Source organism: Primulina eburnea, chromosome 3, assembly GCF_022965805.1.
Source record: "Primulina eburnea isolate SZY01 chromosome 3, ASM2296580v1, whole genome shotgun sequence".
Taxonomy (NCBI): Eukaryota; Viridiplantae; Streptophyta; class Magnoliopsida; order Lamiales; family Gesneriaceae; genus Primulina; species Primulina eburnea.
The window spans coordinates 3,325,255-3,350,020 of NC_133103.1; the positions used below are offsets into that span (position 1 = coordinate 3,325,255).

General features: G+C 33.7%; 4 protein-coding genes, 1 long non-coding RNA gene and 1 pseudogene across 7 annotated transcripts; 1 reads left to right on the forward strand and 5 right to left on the reverse strand.

Annotated features, from left to right (window-relative positions):
* Positions 1–117: 117 nt before the first annotated feature.
* Positions 118–5,078, reverse strand: LOC140828644 (probable sucrose-phosphate synthase; annotated as a pseudogene).
* Positions 4,884–8,371, reverse strand: LOC140825398 (actin-related protein 2/3 complex subunit 3-like). 2 transcript variants are annotated; one of them, XM_073187153.1, is made up of 5 exons: positions 8,159–8,371; positions 6,610–6,688; positions 6,230–6,338; positions 5,884–6,153; positions 4,884–5,256 (listed from the first exon to the last, which is right to left on the reverse strand). In XM_073187153.1, exons 2-5 carry the CDS (start codon positions 6,610–6,612, stop codon positions 5,102–5,104), a joined length of 537 nt encoding a protein of 178 aa, XP_073043254.1. In that variant the 5' UTR covers positions 6,613–6,688; positions 8,159–8,371; the 3' UTR covers positions 4,884–5,101. The 2 variants fall into 2 exon arrangements, with proteins under 2 accessions (XP_073043254.1, XP_073043253.1); XM_073187152.1 differs by lacking the exon at positions 6,610–6,688.
* Positions 8,372–11,433: 3,062 nt separating this feature from the next.
* Positions 11,434–13,252, forward strand: LOC140828645 (sugar transport protein 8-like). Its single transcript, XM_073191580.1, has 4 exons — positions 11,434–11,572; positions 11,656–11,975; positions 12,080–12,706; positions 12,821–13,252. Exons 1-4 carry the CDS (start codon positions 11,434–11,436, stop codon positions 13,250–13,252), a joined length of 1,518 nt encoding a protein of 505 aa, XP_073047681.1.
* A 1,728-nt stretch (positions 13,253–14,980) lies between these two features.
* LOC140825399 (monogalactosyldiacylglycerol synthase 2, chloroplastic-like) lies at positions 14,981–17,212 on the reverse strand. The gene is made up of 7 exons (XM_073187154.1): positions 17,043–17,212; positions 16,757–16,918; positions 16,529–16,670; positions 16,207–16,431; positions 15,992–16,054; positions 15,814–15,888; positions 14,981–15,514 (listed from the first exon to the last, which is right to left on the reverse strand). The coding sequence occupies exons 1-7, from the start codon at positions 17,162–17,164 to the stop codon at positions 15,251–15,253; spliced, it is 1,053 nt and encodes a 350-aa protein (XP_073043255.1). The 5' UTR covers positions 17,165–17,212; the 3' UTR covers positions 14,981–15,250.
* A 450-nt stretch (positions 17,213–17,662) lies between these two features.
* On the reverse strand, positions 17,663–19,004 carry LOC140825400 (uncharacterized). Its single transcript, XR_012116665.1, has 2 exons — positions 18,406–19,004; positions 17,663–17,839 (listed from the first exon to the last, which is right to left on the reverse strand). It is a non-coding gene; the product is annotated as an uncharacterized lncRNA (long non-coding RNA).
* Positions 19,005–22,569: 3,565 nt separating this feature from the next.
* On the reverse strand, positions 22,570–24,766 carry LOC140828013 (uncharacterized). 2 transcript variants are annotated; one of them, XM_073190982.1, is made up of 4 exons: positions 24,526–24,766; positions 23,724–23,761; positions 23,371–23,641; positions 22,570–23,057 (listed from the first exon to the last, which is right to left on the reverse strand). In XM_073190982.1, exons 1-4 carry the CDS (start codon positions 24,578–24,580, stop codon positions 22,777–22,779), a joined length of 645 nt encoding a protein of 214 aa, XP_073047083.1. In that variant the 5' UTR covers positions 24,581–24,766; the 3' UTR covers positions 22,570–22,776. The 2 variants fall into 2 exon arrangements, with proteins under 2 accessions (XP_073047083.1, XP_073047082.1); XM_073190981.1 differs by having other exon boundaries at positions 23,341–23,641.

Below are 24,766 nucleotides of genomic sequence, written 5' to 3' on the forward strand. Positions count from 1 at the left end.
GAAAGTTGGTATGCAAAGGTTATCGTGAATTATGAAAAATGATTTCAATATTACAATCAATATATAAAAATCAATATATAAAAATTAAATAAAAGTTTATAATTAAAAAACACAACATACCACTCCCCCTGATATAATGCAGACAGACAGTTACGACAGCGTAAATTAGGTGAAGGATAACAAGCTATCTCCACCATCAAAATCATCGACCAGAACACTTAGGAGAACGACGCAACATAGTGGCAAACAAGAAAGAATTATAGAATTCTTTCCTGTTGTGTTGTGCCATAAAAACAGCAAGTGTTATAGGTAAACTAAGGCAACGAAATCTGTAAACAAAGGCACCAGCTTCACGTATACGTTCGAGGTTTTATAAACTTAAAAATCCGGCTGTTTTTCTTGCAACATATCGAGCAACCGAACAGAGTTTTCACGTCTCAAAGGTTTCAAGAATGTACAGTGTGTAACCCAAAGCATATGCTTTCACAACATGGTATCACTGTCTGTGCTGTGAGCAACAGGATGTAATCCATAAAATTCTTGCAACAGTAGGTTGGCCAATGAGGCTCGGAGATCAGAGCTGCTATATCCTTCAAGCATGCTGATAATATTGGGGCGGTCATAGGATATGACGTCGGTCAGTGGGTAGCTTCTGTTCACATGGAGTTGGTCGCTTGTGCTACTACAAACGCCTTTCAACACGACAGACTTGTGAACACCTCCGAGCAATTGTTCATAGTCACTGTCCCCACTTTCCCCGACAAAAACCACAATCTTTGATAGGTCCATACCCCAGCGAAGATATAAATACCTGTAAAGCAAGTTTTACATGTCAAGCTATGATTCCATTTATTATAATATGGTGATATGCAAAATGCTACACCAAAGAAGGGGGTCAAAGATACGAGGATGATAAGAGATCCATTTAGTTGTTTGAATGGATGTATAGTCAAGCCTTCCCAATTCACCCTGTGATGATTTTGATGACTATGCCATGGATTAAACAAAATAACGTCTGGTTGTAAGAAGCATGAGTTGAGGCAAGCAAGCAGAAAACTATCTTCATAATAGGAAAGAGTGGGAGTTTGAGTACTTGGAGACACTCATCCAGCTTCAAGAAGCAAATCATTAAATTGTAGGCATCCAAGTTTTTTTTTTTGGGTATGCATCCAAGTGTTTTAGAACTTACCATGGCGCATATCACACAAATAAATGAAATGCCAAGCAGATGCAGGACACTATACATAAAACTCTAGAAAATAATATAATGGCTGCAAGCATAGATGTCACAAGAAAGATCGTCGCCAATTAAAAGTTGTACCTGAGTGCTTGGGAACGAGAAGCAAAGACTGGAATCGCATTAATCTTGCATCCATTTCGACAATAAATAACATGACAACGTAGTGCTTGAATTCTCAATAACTTTCTCAGTTCCTTAAACAGGGGGAACCTGAAAGACAAGTGTTCTTGTTAAAATGGCATCAGATGTTCTACTATTACATCGAGATATGGTAACCAAGGGCGGGCAATAAAAAGCAAAACTAATGAGATCAAGGAATTAGGCAGGACCCGTATGCAACTACTTGAGGACACAATAAGAGCTGCAGCATATTTCAATTTGTTGATGCAGTAACTTCCATTACCCTATAGAGCGAGAAAAATAGAAAAATAAAGAATATCGGCTTACCACTCCAGGCTTCTGAACTTTGAAAGAATAGCAGTAGTTAGCTGACGTCTCTTCATCTTCAACAACATGATGTTCTTCCCTTTCTCCCTTCTTCTCCGCTGTAGAAGCCCATCAGAGTAAAGTCTTTCTTAAACCTTCACCACCCCACCGGTATTCAATATGCGAACGGTAATACAAGTCTGCTACAAAAGGGTTTTCCTTCAGTGTGAAATGATGAATAATAAAGATCACCCCCACTATGCAAATAAATGGATCAAAATCAGCCGGGTTAAAGTCATTTGTAATCAGAAAAGAATATGTTTCCGTAATATTAAAGGATGTGTTTAATATAAACCCGACTGACCCTTCAGTCTTTTCCTTCTCCACAGCCTCAAAGATCTTTCTTACACATTCAGAAAGACCATCACCTTCATAACAATCCACAGCAATCACGAACAAGTGTTTCCTCCTCCTCAATACAGGGAACTTACCACCTGCAGAGTTCTGATTTCCCTTATCAGTTGACCCAGATTTCTGCACACTCTTCACAGAACCTCTAGACCAAGACAAAACAGCATTTCCAGCTTATTCTTTTGAACTTCGGGGTTTAGAGAGTCATTAATATTTTCTTGGCTCCCATTCTTGTCTCCATCAAATGAGAACCTTAAGTTCAAAGATATATCGTGTATGTCCCTCAAGGAATCACTTGGTGAATCTGATTCTGAATTTGTGTCGTCATCATCATTTGTTAACCAACAAGGCTGCCTTGGTTTGCAACTTGCTATTTTAGTGAGATAAGTTTTACAATGTTCTGGCCATGAAAAAAGATGTATATTTTTGAGACCATTCGCTCTGCATTTTGCCCAGAGATGCTTATCTGCAACCAGCTTCAAAAGAGCATCAGCAATGGACTGTTGATCGTGGGGATCAACGAGGAGACCGTTGTCTAAAACCTGCTATAAGTATAAATACCAAATATCAAACTAAGACATGCAAGCTTCAGGAGACGAAACATCTTCCCCAAAATCTTTGAGATGATAAACAAAGAAAAAGGATTTAAATACCCTGTGTATGTCTACAGGACCGCCATTTTTTGTGGCAACAATGGGCAAACCATAAGCTGCAGCCTGTTTAATGGTGGAGAGATCAAAATGGTCAGTCGAACAAACTTGAATTTGAAAGTTTAAGTCTTCAGAAGTACATGACATACCTCTATCAAAGTAAGACCAAAAGGCTCAATGAAAGCTGGATTAATGAACACGCCCTGTCAAAGAAACAAAAAGATGATACACTTGAGAGTTTCACCAGATGTAATATTTTAATACATACCCCAGCTAATGGTGGCACACATGCATGCACTGAAAAATCGAATACTTCACAGTAGAAATAATAAATACTACGTAAGTATTTAGAAAAGTCAGAAAGGATTTGCCAATTCCAATTTGGTACCACTATCTTAAGCATTTTGGTCCTATTTGAACCAATCATATTGAAGTGGAGTGCAACATATGAACTGACCTTGAAGAGTTATTCACTCGCCCGGTCCTAGAATTGCAGACATATAAGTAGGCCATAGGCCACAGATTAGATGCTATCTCAACATTTTGTGTTTGAGAGGGAAATGCTAAGAGTGTTAACTTACCAAATCCAAAAGTTAAACCCATATCAACATTGTACCAAGAAATTAGTAACAGTTGAGTATTATATTGAAGAAAATGGATATAAAATTCTACAATCATTCTAGCTAACAATAAAACTACAAGGTGCCAAGTCCGAACCTTTACTATACTGTTATTGTTTCTCAAAGTCACCTCCCACGCCATCGAGGCACAGTTGCACACGAAAGCGACAGTTACTGAGTGTGAAATTAATATGATAGTTTATAGGTCTGTTCCACTTTGCAGTCTTTTCTCAACCATGTATCGGCTGGTATTTCGAAAAAGAGAGTGGACTCATATATTTATTTAGTAGTTTCAATGTTAGTACAACGGTTCAATACGCTTGATGCATGTTTAATTCACTTAATTCTTTGAATTAACAAAGAATATTGCTTGAGCTACAAAAAAAACATGAGAGTACCTTAGTCTTTGCTGCTAGCGATAGATTTCTGGAACTTCAGCTTGCTTGTGATGTTTTGGATATGCCACTTGACCATAGAGATCATATTTATCAATAATCTTAAGGATTGATAAAAGAACTGAAGCATTAGTGCTTGACATTTCATCAATATTGTCACAGTTACCCATTATTAATGCCTGCAAAATATAAGGGAAGCATATAAAAATGGCAATACAGGTACAATCACTCAATGCAATGGAGTTAAAGCATTCCACAAAAATGATAAATTTAATTTATCATTTTTATTATGTTGTTGATCAATTTACGGACGGTTGACATGTTGCAAGAAACGATTGATATGACACCATATAATTATGATATAGCACCAAAAGTTGTTAAATGACGTTAGATATTGTTGATATGTCTGATGTCATGTCAATGCTCTAATGAAAAATGATAAAAATAAATAAATAAATCGGCAATTTAGTTGAGGAAGATTATGAATTGACCAACAACTAGATCAAATCAAAGATTGAAAAGATACAAATTATAAAATCAAAATGGTAATTTTCCCAATTTAAGCCTAAAAAGAGCTGCCTCCGACTAGACTTGGCCACTGTATATCGATTCTAATAAAACTCTTGCCCCATTGTGTTTAGTTAGGACAAAAATAAAATCACGGGACGAGGAAAAAATAATATGCACGAAAAAGAGAAGAAATGTGAGTGAGCGCAAAAGCGATTGCCAACCGAAAAGATCTTCATTTGAAAAGAAAATTTCAGAAGCGTGAAAAAATGAGAGAGAAGACACAATATACGTCGAGGAAATGAGAATAATGTTAACAAGTGCGCAATAAAAAGAAATTATTTTGTGCCGATTATATGTGAAACCGGATCAAATTTAATTATATTCTTGGTGCATATGTAATATTCGAGAGAATAATAACCTAATATTTACGCTCAAACGGAGTGTTTCATCTCCTGCATCTTTTTCTTTGACCTTTTCATTTCTGTTAGTTATTCTAAATCGAGGGAAAAAATTAAAAATCCGACCATCTTCTACATTAAAACTTCATTTTGTTTTATCTAAGTTTCAGTTAATGCTTAAAATTTATTCACAAGTAGAATGCTTAGAATGCGAATAATGAAGTGTACCTCTCTACCTTCAAAATCAATTTTGTTTAACCTACGCTCCAATTAATGTGTAAATTTATTCATACATAAGAGTACAAATATAGTATATCTATGCCTTCAGCAAATATAAGCAAAAGTGCCTCAGTCACCGATATTTCAAAAGTCAAATACATGAGAAAAACATTAGGCCAAGTATCAGATAGCACAAGATAGCAAGCCATATTTTTACTTTTCTAAGCACGCCTCAGGACAAATCATTTGTATGGATGATGTTCATAAACTTTCTCTTAGCAAAGGCCAGCCACCATTTGTTTGGAGTTCCATTCGGTCGATATGCCACACTCAATAATCTTCCACTAGTTTCTTCCCGTATTTGCTTCAAATAAATCCGGAATAGTTCTGTGACCAGAAAGTGCAATCAAGAAACGACAATAACTAACACATTGGACAGTAAACATTAAATGGACTAATGATACACAAAACGATATTGTTTGGAGTTTGTCGTTTAAGTATGAGAAAGTCTAAATTCTTAGACCACATATGAAGTCGATTAAAAGTTGAAATCTTGAAGATGAAACTCGGGAAAAAAAAAAGATTTGAAGCTAAGTATGGCCAAGATAGAATCTCTGCAATGCCAATTTACTATTAGGAGAAATCTTAGATACAGTTCAAGCAAACAAATTAAAATTTTCAATATCTGGATCAGTTCTATAAGTAATAAGAGGAAGAAAATACCGAACAAGATGCATGTAGGGTTCAGATTCAATGAACGAAGTTGAAAAGCACAAGATTTTTAATGATTTTAAATTCTTAGAAAACTGGAAACAAGTTTTCAGACCATTTATTTAGTTGGTTATTATATATCATAGTGGGTGGTGTTTGGATTGGTATCTGACAAAGAAATCGGGTACTTGCTGCAGCATCAGAACATAGGAAAAACCAATGCAAATATTAACTATATAAGTACCTTTGATTTTTCTTCTCTTTGATAAAAAAAGTGACAAGCCTATCAATACAATGCTTTACCTGCTTCTTGTCTAGATTGTGGATGAGTAAATAGTCCTGGAAACGGAAATCCAGGCTCTCCAGGAACAGGCACAGTTTCCAGTCCCAAACTAATAATTGCTTTGGTTCCTTCGGCTAAAGTTCTGCAGCCTTCAAGCCTCTTCAGAGCAATATTAACATAAAATGTCAAGTAGATAAGCAGCTTATCAGCTGAACTCTTGATTTCAAAGTTTCTGAAGAAGACATTGGCTCGAAAGAATGTTATCGCCTCATCAACTATATCCGTGCTATCTGCATATATATTCTAACATTATCGATGCAAAATCTTCTATCAATCTGATCGAAGTATTATGGGGGTGAATCTCACCTAGCTCTGATACAGGAGCTGGTCCTTTTATGTGGCTTTTCAAGGGAAGCAAAGGGCATCCACATGCTTTAGTAGTTTCTTCATCATCGAGAAAACTGGAGTGGTAGACCTACAAAAATAACTTAATTTTTAAAGCTATATCTTGAAATAGATCAGACATAGATCAATCATACAAAGGCTTCAGCAATTGTTCTTCAAATGCTGCTTTTAGATGATTTTGTAATGAAAACACCTCCAAGCATCACCAAGAAATCATATATTCTTTTCTATGCATCTTCATAGATCTTTTACATTTCTCATCTTTAATTTGATAAAATTAAACCTATGTACTTTACTCATAACCCGGTAATGTAAGTGGAAGCGAATACATGATTTCTTACCATATCTTTTATATGCAAAACTTTCTTCACACAAAGATTGACATGTCACAATATACCGTCGCTAAAGCAAGTAAATAATGTGCACCAATCACATTATCAACATCAAATCAGCATTGCTTCAAATATCAGGCCAATAGTTTATCCACCAACTTAAATGTTATCATTGAAGTAATACTTATTTAACATAAGTATTTCATCTAATAAAATAAATTGAAGTAATTCTTTAAAAAGATAAAAAAAAATCATTAATTTTTATAAGCCCAAACTTATGGTATCTATTTTTATGTTCATCAATCTGTTTAACCACTTCCGAAATGCAAAGTCCTGTCACCATAAAAATCATACAATGTTTTAAATATCCTCACAAAATTATTTCTCAAACACCACAACAAGAATAAGTCATTAAAATAACAAAAAAATGTAGTTCAATTTAAGATAGTAGTTACAAAGCTTCTCAGGGTCCAAACCTCTCTTCTCTTCACTGGATTTTCTTGTTTCATTTAGTTTTTTCACTTAATGTGAAAAGGACAATACTGAATTAATCGCCCAACTGTTTCCATCTATTTTGGTTCTTGGTTTGCTCTTATAGTTACTTCGCTTGTTTGCAACTTTACAAATAGGGTGCATGAAGTTGTAAATTTTGCAAAGGTGTTCATGATTTTGAGCAATTTTTTTAACACAATGATAAAGAATTTATGAAGCTAAAATGTACAGGGACTGAGACCTTTGTCTTGTAATCCATACTAAACAACTTAATTGTCTAAGCTGCAACTTTAATTTTTTAGTATCTTCTTTAAGTTGGATGAAAGTTGAATTGGTAGATTAAGTCAATGATTGGGAATAAATCATTAGAAGAAATACAACTAAATCACTGAATTGGTGATGCACAAAGTTGGTTGTCTTGTTTTAAAACTTTGAAAACATTGGATATCTTTGTTGAAGATCCCATCTTGTATAAGTTCATAGACCATAATCTTGAGCAAATACATCATATATTTTCCAAAGAATTGGTTTCGGTCCTTCAACAGGATTATAATCTCTCTTTTACAACTGGTATGAGTTTACATCTAGACTCTGTTTATGGGCTGGACTCCCTTCCTCTTTCACCAAACAACCTTCAAGCAAGTTGGTTTTCTTATGCTAAGTCCCATGTTTGAGTCACTCATAGCTTACGTAGTAGACCCTAGCTGCCTAAGTTGATTCGCACAATACTATTCTTTATAATAATCTAGAGTAAGCACAAATTGGCAAGGCAATAGATCACATTTAGCTAAATTAAGCTCCGATTTTCAGCACATTAACGAAATGCACAACAAATTCATGTAATGCAACTTCAAACTTAGCATCCATAACTCAAAAAATCAATGGCACAGAAAAAAATATCCAATTCAAGAAAACAAAACAAACTGAAACAATAGGAGCTAGTTTCTGACATAAATCGATCTTGAATCTATCCCACAATATATTAAGAAAACCATGAACAAATTTCATATACCCATTCAATCTCCATCTAGATAGGGAAAAGAAAGAAGGGAGAATCAAAATTTACCATATTTAAAATGAAAATGGGCACCTTCAATCATAGAGATCAAATCAACGAATCAAAATAAAATCTTGATGAGGAAAAAATGGGATAGAAATGAAAACTCTCAGAAGATTTGTGTTGTGCGGATTTGGGACTGTAATTCACGAAATTTGGATACGATGAAGACCACGGCTGGTTTTGAGTAAATTGCCCTGATTTTGTTATTCAACAATTACACCCAAAAAATTAAAATAAATCAAATTGCGATGTTTTTGTATACCTCTCTTCGAAATAAAATGTTTGTTTCAATTAATATATATGGATAATTCACTTTTAATGAAAATATATTTTAAATAAATTATTACAGTAAATGTTGTAAAAATATCTTCAAATAATTTATTAATCAATAAAGAAATTGCATTATTAGATTGAAGTTTATTTAAATTTTTAAAAATTATAAATAATGTCTAATTTTTAGAGAATTTTTAACAAATCCATTTGTAAATATTTAAACAAAAGATATGTGAGACGGATCTCTTATTTGGGTCACCCATGAAAAAGTATCACTTTTTATGCTAATGGTGTGTTTGGTTGGGTGGATTAAATAAGGATAGATTAATAGTCAAATATTTATCGTTAAAATTTTAAGATGTTTTAATAATCATTTTGACCCGGTTAAAATTTTATTAATCAATAATTTCATAAATTGGATCCGGGTCAAATGATTATTAAAACAACTTAAATTTACTAATATGATATAACGATCCTATTTATCACTCAACCAACACCCTAAATTATGATAGAGTAGGGTTGACCTGTCCAAATTATGATCCGTGACGGTCTCACATAACCACTCTAACAAATAGCCAATTAAATCAATAAAATTTATATTATAGTTTTATGGATATATAGTTCGTTATAAATAAAAATAATAATTCAAAAATAATATCTTATAACGAATTAAGGATTTTGTAAGTGTGTTTGCATGATATCTCTGTATTTATATCTTAATTAGTTAATGTTGTCTATTCTTGGTATTTTAAACCATAAAATTGTTCCGTAAGTCTGTTCCTAAGAAATATTAAACATACTATAAAACCCCCAAATGTGACTCGATCGAAAAAAATATGTTTTGTTTAAACGAATATCTATTACTATATCCGAGAAACAATAAAGGAAATTGAAATTATATCATCCACTGTGATACATGCAATTCTTGTTCCAAAGTTGTTACATAAACACCGAACAAGATTAGTTGCGTGAATTAAATCAAATTAAATGTGGATATAGTCATAAGGTAATGTCATTTGAAAATATTTTCAAGTATTTTTTTTACGATAACAGAAAAATAATTATAAAAAATTTATTTAGCCTTACATATATAGGCTGACAATATGGATATAACATGTATGAATATGATGACGTAACAAGGATAATGATGTTCGAGGAATTGTGGCACGTTAATTAGTTATATTGTTGAAGAGTACATTTTTTGTAATACTTATTTCATAAATAGGTCTATTTATGACTACTAAAAACATTTTTACTTAGAAATCATAATAGACGATCATGAAAACCCGACAATTCCATTTGACAATGAAATATATAGCAAGAAAAGAAAAATGATAGTAAAAAAAAACAAGAAAATAATATGTTGAAAGCTTAGCAAATTATGTCAAAGAAACTGTCTTCAGGAGGAGAGGAAAGAAAGACATAATAGATGTTGAAGATGATGAGATGATTATACCAAAAAGATGAAGATGCATATTATAACAAACTACGGAAGGAGTTGTCAAACTTGTCACGATCAAGCAAAAAAAGGGTCATTTTTCGAACGCCTGTCGAAAAGGGTTTACATAGTGTGGTTTACCTAGTTAGCGTGATTTGAATGCTATTGTGTTTCCATCAAGTTTACCTAACTAGCGTGACTTGAATATTACTACGTTACACAGTGCGCACCAAAAGGAAACTAGCGGATGCGAGTTCACATGTCATAACAAAATTTATACATATTTTTTCAACAGTTAACTGTACACGTCAACGTATATCCACATGTCTAGCATATATAAATATGTGTGTGTTACTTAAAAAAATTGTCATTTTGGAATTTATTTACTGAAAATAATTAGTCTTAATTCAACACCTCATAGTAACCATCTTGTGTATTAATGTAACACCAAAGTTTTATATCTAGTTTTACACCAACTTAATTTGTTACATAACTTTGATTATGTAGGCTTGCGAATAATTTTCATATTTCTCTCCATATTTTCTCCAACTTATCCGTATTTTATCTCAAATCTCACAATTTTTTCCTCCCTTACGATTTTTTTTATAAAATGTTTCTTTCAGACTTTGGTTACCTACTTTGTACTCAAATTTCAAATTAAGGGATAATCTGTTAGAAATAATATTTATTGAGAAATTTGAAATCTTAATTTCTATTAATTCCAAGGGAGAATTAATTATTGGCTAGGTGCAATAATTATATCCACTTACACGTATAAATTATACCATATCGTTCCTTTCGAATTTTAAAAATTAGAAAAATTAATATAAACTTGGCAGAGAGATTTTTGAATATAGGGATTCTGATTACGAAAACATAGGAAAAATTCCTTAAAACCATGATTTTGTATATACATAAAAAAAAAACTGTCGATGTTTTTCTTATCTTAAAAATACATTCTACAATTATCTTTCATTCAGAAACCCAAAAAATATCAAATTTGTATTTTGTTTTGTTACCAAAATCTCTCGGCATAATCAATAGAAAATTTGATAAATAAACTAGATAAACATAAATCTAATTTTTTATAAATAAACTAGATAGACATAAATCTAATTCTGTTATTGCGTTTACTATTTAATTATATAGATTTGATTTTACACTTTTATACACAATTATCTATTTACAATAACAAAGTAAATCATAAAATATAAATTAAAAGAATATTCGTATAATTTATATTATCAATTACATATCGATTAAATTTATTTTTTTTAAATTTTTATTTAAACTTTGTTTAAAAACATTAGCAAATCACCGAAATTAAGTTTCCTTGTTGGGATAGAAGCAAAGCTCAAGAATTTGAGATATATTAGAATTTAATCCATATCTATAATCCAATTAGGATAGGGACTCTAAGATTCATTACCAATATTATATATATATCCGTGGATGCACCAATTTCCTCCTCATTGTTTTCACGCACTGAACAAGAGTCAAGCAACTAGCGAGCCAATAGTTATTTAAGTAATTTCGATCTTTATTTTTTCTCGTGATTATAAGCACATCAATGGCACCGGCAATCACACCTATTCAGAACGGTGGCGGCGATGTCAACTCTCCAGCCAAGCTCACCAAACAGGTGGTGGTATGTTCCATCATCGCTGCATTTGGAGGTCTCATGTTTGGATATGATATCGGCATATCTGGTACGTAATAAATACAAGACTCTTGACAGAATCTTGATCAAAATTAAACTATACATGTTATTTAACAGTTTAACTGCATGCAGGAGGAGTGACGTCCATGGATGATTTCTTGTTGAAGTTCTTCCCAGTTGTTTACGAAAAGAAACATAGAGTTAAAGAAGACAACTACTGCAAATATAATAACCAGACGCTTCAACTCTTCACGTCTTCTTTATACTTGGCAGCTGTGGTTTGCAGTTTCTTCGCATCTTTTTGTTGCAAGAAGTTGGGCCGCAAACGCACCATGCAGATGGCCGCCGCCTTCTTCTTCCTCGGAGTTATTCTCAACACCGCTGCTCTGAATCTTCCTATGCTTATAATCGGCCGACTTTGTTTGGGTGCTGGTGTTGGGTTCGGCAACCAGGTACACACACACAAACACACACACACACACACAAAATCAGATCCAATCAAAGTAACACATGATATGAGTTTTATTAATTTTATTAAAAATCTTTTTGATTGCAGGCAGTGCCGCTGTTTATATCAGAAATCGCTCCGGCAAAATACAGGGGAGGCCTAAACATATGCTTTCAGATGCTGATCACCGTTGGCATCTTGATTGCTAATTTAGTCAACTATATCACAACAAATATTCATCCTTATGGCTGGAGAATATCTCTTGGCGGTGCTGCACTGCCGGCCATTTTCCTCGGTTTAGGATCCCTTCTCATTGTTGAAACACCCGCTAGCCTGATCGAGCGTGACCATACGGAGGACGGCTTAAGGGTTCTCAAGAAAATCCGAGGTGTAGAAGATGTCGAAAAAGAGTACAGTGAAATTCTGCAAGCCACAGAAACGGCGAAGAAGATCAAGCACCCTTTTAGGAACCTGATGAAACGATCCAGTTTTCCACAACTCTTCTGCGGCACGATTCTGCAAGTATTCCAACAATTTACAGGGATTAATGTGATCATGTTTTATGCTCCCGTACTCTTTCAGACTATGGGGATTTCGGGAGATGCATCTTTGCTGTCAGCTGTTGTCACGGGTTCTATCAATTGTCTTTCGACTTTGGTTGCAATCTTTGGAGTCGATAGAGTTGGAAGAAGATTTTTACTTATTGAAGCCACCATCCAAATGCTTATTTCTCAGGTAAATTCTTAATAATCGGAGAGCACATATACAGCAGAATAATAATCCTTTTATGTCAAAAAATGATCCCTTTTACCATGATTATTATGAATGCATAAATAAATTTATATGCAGGGTTTGACCGGAGCAATTCTCGCAACTCAATTGCACTCAACAAACGCCATTCCTAAGCTCTATGCCATTATAGTCGTGCTCCTAATCTGCGTTTTCGTATCGGGTTTCGCCTGGTCGTGGGGTCCTCTAGGTTGGTTGATTCCAAGTGAGATCTTCCCATTGGAAACACGAACATCGGGCTTCTTCTTTGCGGTGAGCATGAACATGATATGCACATTCATCATAGCTCAAGCCTTTCTGACGATGCTATGCCACATGAGGTCGGGCATATTCTTCTTCTTTGTGGCATGGATTGTTTTCATGGGAATCTTTGCTGTGTTCTTGCTGCCAGAGACCAAGGGAATTCCCATTGACGAGATGAATGAAAGAGTTTGGAAGAAACACTGGTTCTGGCGTAGATTTTTCGATGATGGAGTTGAATCACAAGTATAAACTATAAAAAGAACTACTTAATTGCTTTAGTATAGTAGATTTAATTAGATCTTTATATTTACTATTACGAGTCAAGTCTTGGTGATTTTTTTTTATTTTTTTGGGATGTTTAATTTTACGTTTAGGGGTTTTCATTTAGTTTTCTATCTTTCTATGTTGACAATCTTTCATTTAAATATATATATATATATATATATATATATGTGTGTGTGTGTGTGTGTGTGTGTGTGTGTGTGTGTGTGAATTTTAGTTTCACTCTTAAAGATGATTATTCCACTAAATTATATTATTTATGTTTCGCTTTTCAAAACATACCTATAATATTTTGTATTTTTTTTTCCCAAAATACAATTATTCAAAAATTGCTATTTTAATTTTTACATAGGTATTAATCTATACGACCATCCAATAACAGAAAAATCCATTCTCTACAAAAATATTTAATATGAATGTATGCAAGATGTGCTTTGAGCAACTAGTATGACAGAAACAAAAGAATTGAATTCAAGAAGATTCAATTTTATCCTGGCAAGAGATACTCTATCCACGTGACATCAAATCTGCAGTAAATTATATTTTTTTGATACGAGGATATGTAAGAAAAGAAAAACTATACATATTTCGTAAAGACATTAAATTATATGTCTATATTATTATATTATATACTGCCTATAAATATACCTATATATAAATGTATCTATATGTCTTGCATGCCTAGTTTTTTTATGTGAATATGGATATGAGAGTACACTACTGAAGGTCACAAATTTTGGGTGTTCTGCTAACGAAGAAGGTGATTTAAAGTTTACGTGAATTATATAATTTATTTGTTCTCAATATACATTATAGCCTACAACATGCACCGCGTTTTGAACAAGAAAAATAATACAAATAAAGGAATTGAATAAAAAAATATTGTGCTGTAACGTATTGCTCGGTCCACAATTGTAGATGTAATAATTCAAGCACATGATTTATTGATATTTGAGGCTAGGTTTAAGAAAATGATATGAAACATGATATCATATTCAAAGAAAATTGTAAGATCAAGAACACCAATATTTAAATTTCAAGGAAACACAATGAAGAAGATTTGCACGTGTAAATCTTTAAGGATTATATAATGATTATATTATGCTGCAACTTAATGATTTTGTGACATATGGATGCATTATAAAATATTGATATATCTCAAAGCATAAAATTGTTTTCCAAAAAGAAAAAATTCTTCATTCAAAAAAAAAATAAATACATGAGAAACAACGTTGTCATTATAATTATACGAGACATGAGAACAATTCTAAGATTTTGTGGATACAATTGATGAATTTTGTGCTTTTTATTATTATTAATTGCATATGAGACATTGAATAATTTCCATTTTATTTCATTTAATGTCATCTTGAGATATTTTTTTTCCCTGAGATGGTTAAGAGGTTGTTTATGTCTTTTTATATATCCAAGTGACTAATTAATTTATAAGATATATAATTATATCATAAAAAACTCTTACGTAACCAAATAGTTATATTCAAATAGATATATACAATATGAATCAAATTAATTTTACAACCATAAAATACTCATGAAATCTCAACATTTGTCATTAAATGAGATATTAATGAGAGAGATAGTTTGAAGCGTGTTTGCGTGATATATACGAGTAAATTTACGACTAGTTAGTAAGTACTAATAATAATTAGTAATAGAATTTACATAAAATGATATTAATCTTTTGTGTAACTTGAGTCAAATATTAGATGAAACGTGAATGAATAATGAATGAAATAAAACAAGTTGAATTCACTGTTAGTCAAACTAACCTAAAACAAATCCAATAGCACCAAAACTTTCAACACCAACACCCTAAACATATACAACTTGGGAGCAACTATGAATGTAAAACGACAGCATGCATGCTTTCACAAGCTACGAGCACAAGGAATCACAATGTAGCAGGCACTAGTCCTGGTTATGATTTTCGATTGTTATTGACTTTTAATAAATTAAGCTCGAAAACGATGATGTAAGCATGTATGGGATGTTTGTCAAAGGACCCTGTTGGCAAGCAAGATCATGAATATCCTTCACAATGTCGAAAACTGCATTCGGTTGGGCGAGTTTTAGTGCATTTTCTGACATTCTCTTGAGCTCATCCTTCTTTGTGCTGAACCATTCGGCCACGATTCTTGCTGTTTCTTTCGAGCTTCGTGTAAAGATTCCCGCCCCATTATCAACTACATAAGGAACATTCCCTTTCTCCTGTAAAAGGCAAAATGAACCAAGTATCATGAGTAAACTTGATTTCTGTTACACCGTGAACAAAGGAGCTTGTGCGTGTGACTCTCTAACAATTAATTCATGTTCATCCTCGTGTTGTAAAAATGATTGTATAAAATTGGTAGAGAAGTGTCATATGTTGTGCATTCTTATAGTTTTTTTTTTCAAACTCTTCCCCCTGACCAATGTGGGGAAATGAGCATAACGGATGCTGTCTTGATTTGATCAAGGAAAAGGCGAAGACGCGGCCATTGAAGAAATGAGAATTCGGAATCACTTACTTGTCCGGGAATATAATCATTAAGAATGATCGGAAGGCCCCTTATCAATGCTTCCGCAATTGTACCAGGTCCTGCCTGTAACATCCCCAAAACCCGTGTAAAACCAGGTGTTAATTCTTGACCATTGTAGTAGAAGATGCAGCCGAAACAACATATACGGAAGGTAAGAATAACATACTTTTGTGATAATGCAGTCACAAGCTCCCATCCATTTCTCCATTTGCTTTTCAAATCCTCTAATCTACATCGAATGAAACGAGCACAACTTCTAAGTTTCTTAAAAAAAAAACTTCTAAGTTTCTTAATGCCAGGATTTGAAAATAATATTTCTAGCAACAAGAGGTCACTGAGAGTTGTCTTGTAGATCTTCGACAAAAAAAAAAGGCAGGTTACCTTAACTGGGATTTTCCAGTCCATCGATTTTAACGTGGAGGCTAGATTTTCATTACGACCACAAATGATAACTAGCTGTCCGATTGGCTTTTCGAGTTCTTTGTCAAAGAGAGCCTCTCCGAGGGCCTTTCCGGTTTTCTTGACCGGCCCCATACCTTCTCCACCTCCCATTAGTAAAACGGCTGGCAAATTTGGATCCATTTCGAGTTCTACTCTCAAATCATCCTATATAAAACCAAGTAAATTAAAATTACTAAAATTACAAGAGAAGATGAGGTTTATGCTAAAAATAGTTTCCTTACATCAAGTTTGATTTATTCACCTTGGAGAGAATTGCTCGACAAAAAGAAGGTCTAATTGGCAAGCCAAACACACGAGTTTGAGATTCTTCAAGCCCGTCAAGCAAAGCCCTCTTTGCTACCTCTTCCGAAGGACAATACAACCGGGTCACTGATGGTTGAAACCTTTGTTGATAATGTATTTGCTTATTAGAAGGTGCTGTTATGAGTTCAACATTTCAAGAAAATTTTCAATGAAATTATTTATTTACCAGGTGCGGTGACATGTGTTTAGGTCGGTGATGACAGTAACGAAAACGACTTTCTTTTGTAATCCTTGCCATTTCAACACCCACAAAGGAATATGCTGCATGAGAGGATGAACGCTGATGATGATATCCGGTTTGTATTCCATTAGGCCAGCTTCGACCTCCCTAAAAAACAAAAAAATGAATAAAATGTAGCAAATATACAAGTTACACAGTGAAATATCAGGTATTCAGCACAATTTTATTAAATAATCAAGATTTTAAAATAAAGCAGGAAAAACCATCGTACTTTGCATAAAAGGCGGCAATGGCAGCAAGATATAGGGAGTGGATCCATCTAGGAGATGTGCTATGAAATGCAACATTCCAGAGCTGAACATGTTTAACCATGAACTTGTACTGCCCCTCCATGTCGTTTAATGGCCATCCTGTGTACTCCTTCCAGACATCCTTAACAAAAATCTGTAAAACAGATGATGTAAGAATTGGACATCATAGAATCGCTTTTAATATTCACAAATCAGGAGATGAGTGAGAAAAATACGTTACATGAATATTCTTAAACTTAATAAAGCTGATTTAGAACGTAGCATATCTTTCGCCAAACGGAAAGACTAGACACATGAAAAGAAACAGGGCTCAGTTAAATTAGCACAACATTCAGATCGTCTTCATCGAATTCTCTGATCACAATCTGAACGTATATCAGAAAAAAATTCCTCCATTCAAACATGAAGCAGATCTTATGAGGACAAAACCTCATCAAACGGCATCTATGCTTACCGTTCTCGTCCACATACTGAGCTGGAATGACACGATGGCTTCGCAGAGTCGGGGCCACCACCCGTATCGCTCATCAGAATCAGTACATTTTTTTGTTCTCTCAGCCCCATCTGCTCCATTTCCATGGTCCCATCTTCATCTTCAAAGGTGTACTTGCACCTCTTCTGGCTGCTCCCACCACCAAATCCATACACCCAACTCTTTCAAATTACGTTGCTTTATAGAATTCCTTCCTCGGTGACGCTGTCTTCGCCGCCATATCTATCTAGATATACAAACAATTTTGTATATATAGACGGAGTCCTGCAAATATACTAATATATAAAGCTTAAGCAAAGATTAGGTAGACTGCCAATTAATTTTTACAGAAATATTCTGTACAAATACTCTTTACACGTAATTTATTGACTACAATATCTAATTCCCTCCCTTCATTCAAAAATTTATATTATTTCTATAAATTATATATTTAATATTGTTATATTATTATCCAAATAATAATTAAAAATTATAACAAAATTTTATAAATTAATAATAATAAAAAAATTTCTACAAATCAGAACCAACTCAGCAAAATACAATAAAAAGCCAAGATAGCAAGAATTGGTTCTTGAAACATAACGTAAAATTGGCGTGATCATTTTTTCCCCTCGTTACCAAGAAGAGGAAACATCAGCACCACAAAAAGGAAAGATCTTCCTGAGATTGTGATGAATATTACCCGTAAAAAGTATGTAAGAATGAATCTTCAAGCAATCAAGAAAAGAAAAAGCAACAAAAAAAAAAAACCACTCACAAACTTCTATCCCGGCTAGAAATTAAAGAATGGTGGTACTAAATCAAAGTACATGAGAATAACACACGCATACCTTAACAAAAACTTAGAAAATCAAGAACCCAGCGCCTCTAAATTCCCCCAAGAAAAAGGGTTACTCCCGGACGACAGGGAGAGGAGAAACAACAGAGAAATTAAGAGAGGAGAGAATGAGTCGGATCCAGGCTGTTGTTTTCCCCCCTGTAAATAAGGAGAGAAGGTGCCATTTCTTGATTCCGGAATTATGCATCGGAATAAATTTGAGTGATTTTGCAGCCGTCAGATCAACAAGTTGACAGTTTGTGTTAGGAATGTGCGGATGCACAGATTCGGATCTTCCCGAGCGGCAATGATGCGTGGGGACATCTACAGGTTGTTTTGACACGATGGCTCTCTCATTGGCTGATGATATTTTAACATTTTAATTCTTAGTTGGAATTATCAAAACTAGCATTCAAACACGCACAACGTGCGTAAAACAATATTATTATTTTTATATAAAATGATTCTTAAACTAGTTTAAAAATAATGAATTATTTAAAATATCTTTTCTCCTTGAAAATATGACAGGGAAAAAGAAAAATTCCACCATATCAATTGATGTTTGTCAAGTAGGATCTCAAATTTTATAAAATATTAAGTATAGAATATATGGAGAAAAATTTTTCTCCAATGATATATTATTGCGTCATCAAGAAAATAAATTGAGACGAGAAAAAATCCCATGTATTTGAATTCTACAACATACATAATCATTAATAACATCGTATTAAAAATTCAAAAGAAATGATAATAACAACATCGTATCACATCATAAAATGTGATTTTCGTAAAAGCTAATTTGTGTCACAAAGTTAGATTGGTAAGAACCGAGTAGCTCTCTTGTGAGACAGTCTCACGAATCTTTATCTGTGAGACGGGTCAACTCTACCGTTATTCACAATAAAATGTAATACTCTTACCATAAAAAAATAATAATTTTTCATGGATGACACAAATAAGAGATCCGTCTCATAAAATACGATCCATTATACCGTCTCACACAAGTTTTTGCCTTCAGAACCTTAGCATTTATATATAATATAGATATATAGTATAAATATAAAGAAAATTAAATAATTATTAACTTTTAAAATTTAATTTAGTATTTTAATTATATCATCTGAAAAGAAATCACGAATCCGCCATTATTATTGATGTAAAATCTTCTTAGGTTGTTAATTGGCATGGACTCGTGTTTTATAATAATTCAAGAGAAATATGGCTGGCTACTACCTCCAAAATACTGTTATTGTTTTTTTATTCAAAAGAAACGTTGACTAGCAAGTAATCTGCACTTTGGTACATATTAAAAAAATTATTTTTTGAAATTATTTGCTACATAACAGCCATTTCTTGAACCAACGAGACAAATTACTATATAAGAACCACCTCTTGAACATGTAGGAGAAATTTCTAGACTATTGGCACTCATGGATATAAAGACGGGGCATGACGAGGATGTCACGTTCTGAAAGAAAGGTGATTGTAATACTTTAGTCCCATATTAATTAAAAATCAAAGTTCAAGATGATTTATAATGAGCTAAAATATACTTCTTTAACAACTTGAATTAACCATTTATCTAAAGCCATAATGGATACGAAGTTATCGCTATAGGAGTTTACTATATAGTCGTGCAGGCGTGAGGCTAGGCTCGAGACGTGACACATCATGTGTGGGATGAAGGTCGGAGGAGCCACTAATTAACATACCACACGAATTATATACTTTTAACTACATAAAGCACATCCCTCGATTGGTCAATTCAATAAGAACTTTCTCTTCAAGTAAAATTTGTATAGGCGTGAAAGTCATCTAAAAAGGGGGCCTTCACCAAATAGTCAATTTGGTTATTACTCTTTTACCTAATAAAACACCAAATGACAAATAACTAGAAACCAAAAATATCAAATCCTTGTGATGTAGAAGTAAGACAGTAACAAGTACAAGATCAGTTTGTGGCCTTTTGGTCATTTTACCCAATCCATATCGCTGTTGACGGATTGATTACACATGTACTGTAATATATAGTTTATATATGGGGCCAAGAATTAATAACAACTTCGGGCCAAACTTCATATCAACATTTTATCTATTGTCAAAATATGTTAGGTCAATTTGACTGATCTGTCTCACGATAAAAGTCAAATTACACATAAAATTAGCTAAATCCGTCATCCCGACGATTTGCAGACCCCTTGTTTCGCAAGCACATTTTGACATGTCTTTAAACTTCAAAAGATTCACAACCAAACATTTGGTTAGGCTTGATTGTTGATGCACCTTGCTCTAATCAAACATACAACACAATCAAGTATATATTTTTGGAATTGATGAAAAGTTGAATTTTAAATAATAACTACACAACAAAAAATACATTTCCCAAAGTCCATCTGTTTAAATTTCTGAAAGAAAATATATGTATCGAAACATATAAAATAAAAATGCAAAAACTTGTGTGAGATGGTCTCACGGGTCGTATTTGTGAGACGAGTCTCTTATTTGGATCACCCATGAAAAAATATTATTTTTTATGCTAAGAGTATTACTTTTTATTATGAATATTGATATGATTGACCCGTCTCACAAATTATGATATGTGAGACTCACTCAAATAAAAATTGCATTATAACATTACTTCGACAGAGGATGTAGAGTGATGCATGGAATCTCTAACTTTTACATAAACGAAAAATATATACATAAATAAGTAATAAATTTTTTGCAATGGCAGTGTGGGAGAGGCGGCCAATGCAGTTGAAATTCAAATTAAAATATCGAAATTTGTATGAACTCCATAAATACCGATAACAAGAAGGATGGGCACATATTACATATATGTCATATCTGGTAGCTGTTATTATTAATCAGTTTAACGAGTGCTTGTCTTATTTAACTCTCCCTCTCTTCCATTCACACACTTCTCAATATCCCTATAACCAAAAAATAACTTCTGGATTTCTAATGAGTTCAATGATCTCCATCGGACATGCAGAAATATTGCAAGAAACCGTTTCGTCCATGCCGATTTTTCCAAGATTAGATTCGGCTCTATCACATGGTATGTCTATACACACATATATTTCCTTTTGTACTGTCACCTCAATACTCTCAATGAAAAATGACAAAAAATATATAATTAAAACTGAATTTTGACAATAAAAATAACCAAAATCACAATACATATAATGTCTACAATGCAGTTTTCCCAAAAAGTAAATATTTGTTTTTTAAAAAAATTATATGAATATATTACGTGCATGTAGCTGCAACTTTTGGAAGGGAAGCATAGCTAGCTAAGAAGAGAGTTTTGTGCAAATATATGTGAGAAAAGAGAGGAAGAGAAAGAATGCAAGTCTCTGTGTGCAGCTGTAGTTGAAGTCCAACACAACGGCACGATTATGGAGCGGCATCATTGATCGAGAATCGTCTGCTGCAGGTAAGGTTCTCACTTATTAATTAATAAGTTGGGCATTTAAATAATTTTATAAATAAGTTTTTAAATTCTGATATATTAAATAATCAAGAAAAAATGATTTTGCTCATTTTAAACATTTTGAACTTTAAAGCATGGTTTTTGCTTTGGCAAACTAATATTTTTTTTATTTAATATACACTCCTGAATACCGAATCACATGCATATAATACAAGGTTCAGTTGAGCTTGGAAATGGAGGAAGGGAATACACCAAAGTCGTCAATATCCTCTTCGACGCTTCTTCATATTGGTAAAGGATCTTATCATAACGAGAATGAATTATAAGCAATGGCTCCACGAGAAACTAAGGATCAACACATACCCCAACCACAAGAGTCTCTTTTGTATTCAAGATTAATGTAAAGAGAATTTTTGCAGGATGGAGATTCATTTTCTGTGGGAGAATTTGCAACAAAAAGAACGCATCCTCAGGACGAAACAAGGCAGAAAAAGAAGAAACCAAACAAAAAGTGGTTTGGATTGCTACAATTCCGACTTAGATGCTAATAATATATATGGATTCTCCAAAATAATTAGTGTCTCATTTTTTCGAGATCATGTTTTGAAAAACGGACAGACAACTCAGTACTCAAGCCACTGAAATAGTTCTCACACCTAGTTGAGTATTTTAATTTTCTGCTTTTGTTTTAATCCTGCATGCGCATTTTTTCACCAGGATCTCAAATTCAAAACATAAAAAAAATCACACATAGTAGCCTGGTTGAGCATCATTATTATAACCAAATTAACTTCGAAAGATAATAAGTACATATAATGTTAAAAACTCCATAACAGCTGGATATACTATATCCGCTCGCTATACTTGCGCCTAACCATATTACAGATACAGGGTCGATGTTAGAAAACATGTACGGTTGCTCTTATCCAGCTATTTAGGGATGGCCAATTATAACTGGCGTTTGCATATTGGACAAGGTGGATCCTGCATGTCTTCGGGGATCGTTTTCAATTCCAGGCAGTCGGCATGATAAACATGGCCACAAACTAAAACACCAACAACTGAGAGTTCACTGGACGAGTTAGAGTTGTCAAAATTAAAGGACTTCTTCCTCAATCGCTTCTGGCATATCCCGCATTCCATTTTTCTCGTATAGTCGGATTCTGTATTTGATGTCAACGATCTTGCCCGAATTCTTTTGAGTTTATGGAACATCAACTCCCTACATTCTGAAAATTGAAACATTAACTAAAAATTAAATAAATGCTGGGAGGCGAGAGGCAATATTAGCTAAACAGGAAAGACGGTGTGCGAGCTGGGATGAGGGGCAAAACGAGGCACATGATATATATTTCAGGTCAAGGGTCGGATATAAAGTTTAAAAAAAATGCAGACACAATTTAATTTTTTTCCTGATGCCCTTGGTTCATGCGAGCCCATGATGCGATATTTTCATATAAATACTCCTAAAGTTGAAGGTACACGGTTATCTCGAAGTGATATAGAGAGTACCCATGTATCGAAAGTTAGAATGGTCCTTACTGGCCAGTTTAAAGGATAGCTTTGTTGTATCAAGTACGGGAGAACCCTTCCAATCAGACGGAGATGCATTGATGTGGTTAATCGAGCCTCGTCTAGAATAATTGTGATCCAAGTAATGACGAGAATGTCTCAATGATATTCCACGGCTAGCACCATGATTTTGATTTTGAGGTGATTGGTGGCCTTGTGGTCTAGTAAGAGAACTTCCCGTAACATCCATGATGGATGGTGCATGCCGAGTAGCACTGGTATCTGGTTGGTCCAAAGATTTCTGCAATGAATACAATTCCAAATTATACATATGCGAAAGAAGAGAGTACAGGGGCCAAAAGTTTGAAATATGATAGATGAACCTGTTTCAACTGACTTTCTTCATAATGTTGCATTAAATCTGCAAACCACAATAGAAAAAAATGAATTAACATTTCAACCAATCATCTAGAAAATTAGGGCAATGCATTACCAAACACATGACTCTCCTCAGAGAACAAAATATGAAATAAATGCAACCATGCATTGTAGTATCCCGAGAATCACGAAGGAGATTGATTAAAAGTATGTAAATTGATTATCTTTACAGCAACATGAAAATAAAAAAGTCATCACCCCAGAGTTAATGAACTACAAAAGTTGCAGTTCAGTTCGTTCACACAAGGACCCAGAAAGTTTGTCGCTGGAAGTTTGTGGAACCAAACCATTCTATCGGAAGACAAACAATTAACTGACATAATTCGATCAAATGACAACAAAAAAATAATGGCAAAGAGGATAAGTGGTAAAGGCAATTGACGGCTAAGACAAGTATCCAATAAAGACAAGATAATCGGGTCAGAAGAGAACTGGTGACAATACAAAAATTGTTAAGAACCAGGCCAGTGATGAAGAACATTCATAACTGTGATTTTGGGCGAATGTTTGCACTATGTAATCAAAATGCATTATGTAATAAAAAAAATAAAATTTTATCTGTAATAATACAACTCATCTATCACAAAATTTAGTATTTGCTACAATCAACCGCATTAACAGTATCAAACAATGCAGAGTAAAAAAAATCGACGATACTATTAAAAGTACAACAAGTTATGAAAAATAAAACCCAAAACACATCAAGGGCAAAAAAAACTAAAAATTTCCGAGCAAATCACAAAATACCTGACGGTGGCGGCGTTTTATTAATATCAGCCCCTCTCTTCCTTTTTCCCATCATATTATCCCCTGAAAAACGAACTAAATAGAGAAAGAAATGGATGTCTGATAATTTTCTTCAGAAAGAAGAAATTCAGGAAATTTTGATGGGTGGAAAAATGCCGGAAATTCGAGGGTTTTGGGAAGGGCGTAGCAAAAATTGTGCAGTGCCTAGCGGAGCGGAACGAATGTGTAAATATTACTTGCA

Excerpts from the sequence above, each read along its gene's own strand:
- LOC140828013 (XM_073190981.1), bottom strand. The coding sequence starts at position 24,580 with ATGATGGGAAAAAGGAAGAGAGGGGCTGATATTAATAAAACGCCGCCA. Across the intron at positions 23,642-23,723 it reads AAGAAAGTCAGTTGAAACAG|AAATCTTTGGACCAACCAGA; the intron begins GTTCATCTATCA and ends TATTCATTGCAG. Across the intron at positions 23,058-23,340 it reads TTCTAACTTTCGATACATGG|AATGTAGGGAGTTGATGTTC; the intron begins GTACTCTCTATA and ends TTCAATTTTCAG.
- LOC140828645 (XM_073191580.1), top strand. The coding sequence starts at position 11,434 with ATGGCACCGGCAATCACACCTATTCAGAACGGTGGCGGCGATGTCAAC. Across the intron at positions 11,573-11,655 it reads ATATGATATCGGCATATCTG|GAGGAGTGACGTCCATGGAT; the intron begins GTACGTAATAAA and ends AACTGCATGCAG. Across the intron at positions 12,707-12,820 it reads TCCAAATGCTTATTTCTCAG|GGTTTGACCGGAGCAATTCT; the intron begins GTAAATTCTTAA and ends ATTTATATGCAG.
- LOC140825398 (XM_073187152.1), bottom strand. Across the intron at positions 6,154-6,229 it reads AGCTCCTGTATCAGAGCTAG|ATAGCACGGATATAGTTGAT; the intron begins GTGAGATTCACC and ends ATATATATGCAG. Across the intron at positions 5,257-5,883 it reads ACAATCTAGACAAGAAGCAG|AACTATTCCGGATTTATTTG; the intron begins GTAAAGCATTGT and ends TTCTGGTCACAG.
- LOC140825399 (XM_073187154.1), bottom strand. The coding sequence starts at position 17,164 with ATGGAGGGGCAGTACAAGTTCATGGTTAAACATGTTCAGCTCTGGAAT. Across the intron at positions 16,671-16,756 it reads AACACATGTCACCGCACCTG|GTTTCAACCATCAGTGACCC; the intron begins GTAAATAAATAA and ends TTATCAACAAAG. Across the intron at positions 16,055-16,206 it reads ACTGGAAAATCCCAGTTAAG|ATTAGAGGATTTGAAAAGCA; the intron begins GTAACCTGCCTT and ends CATTCGATGTAG.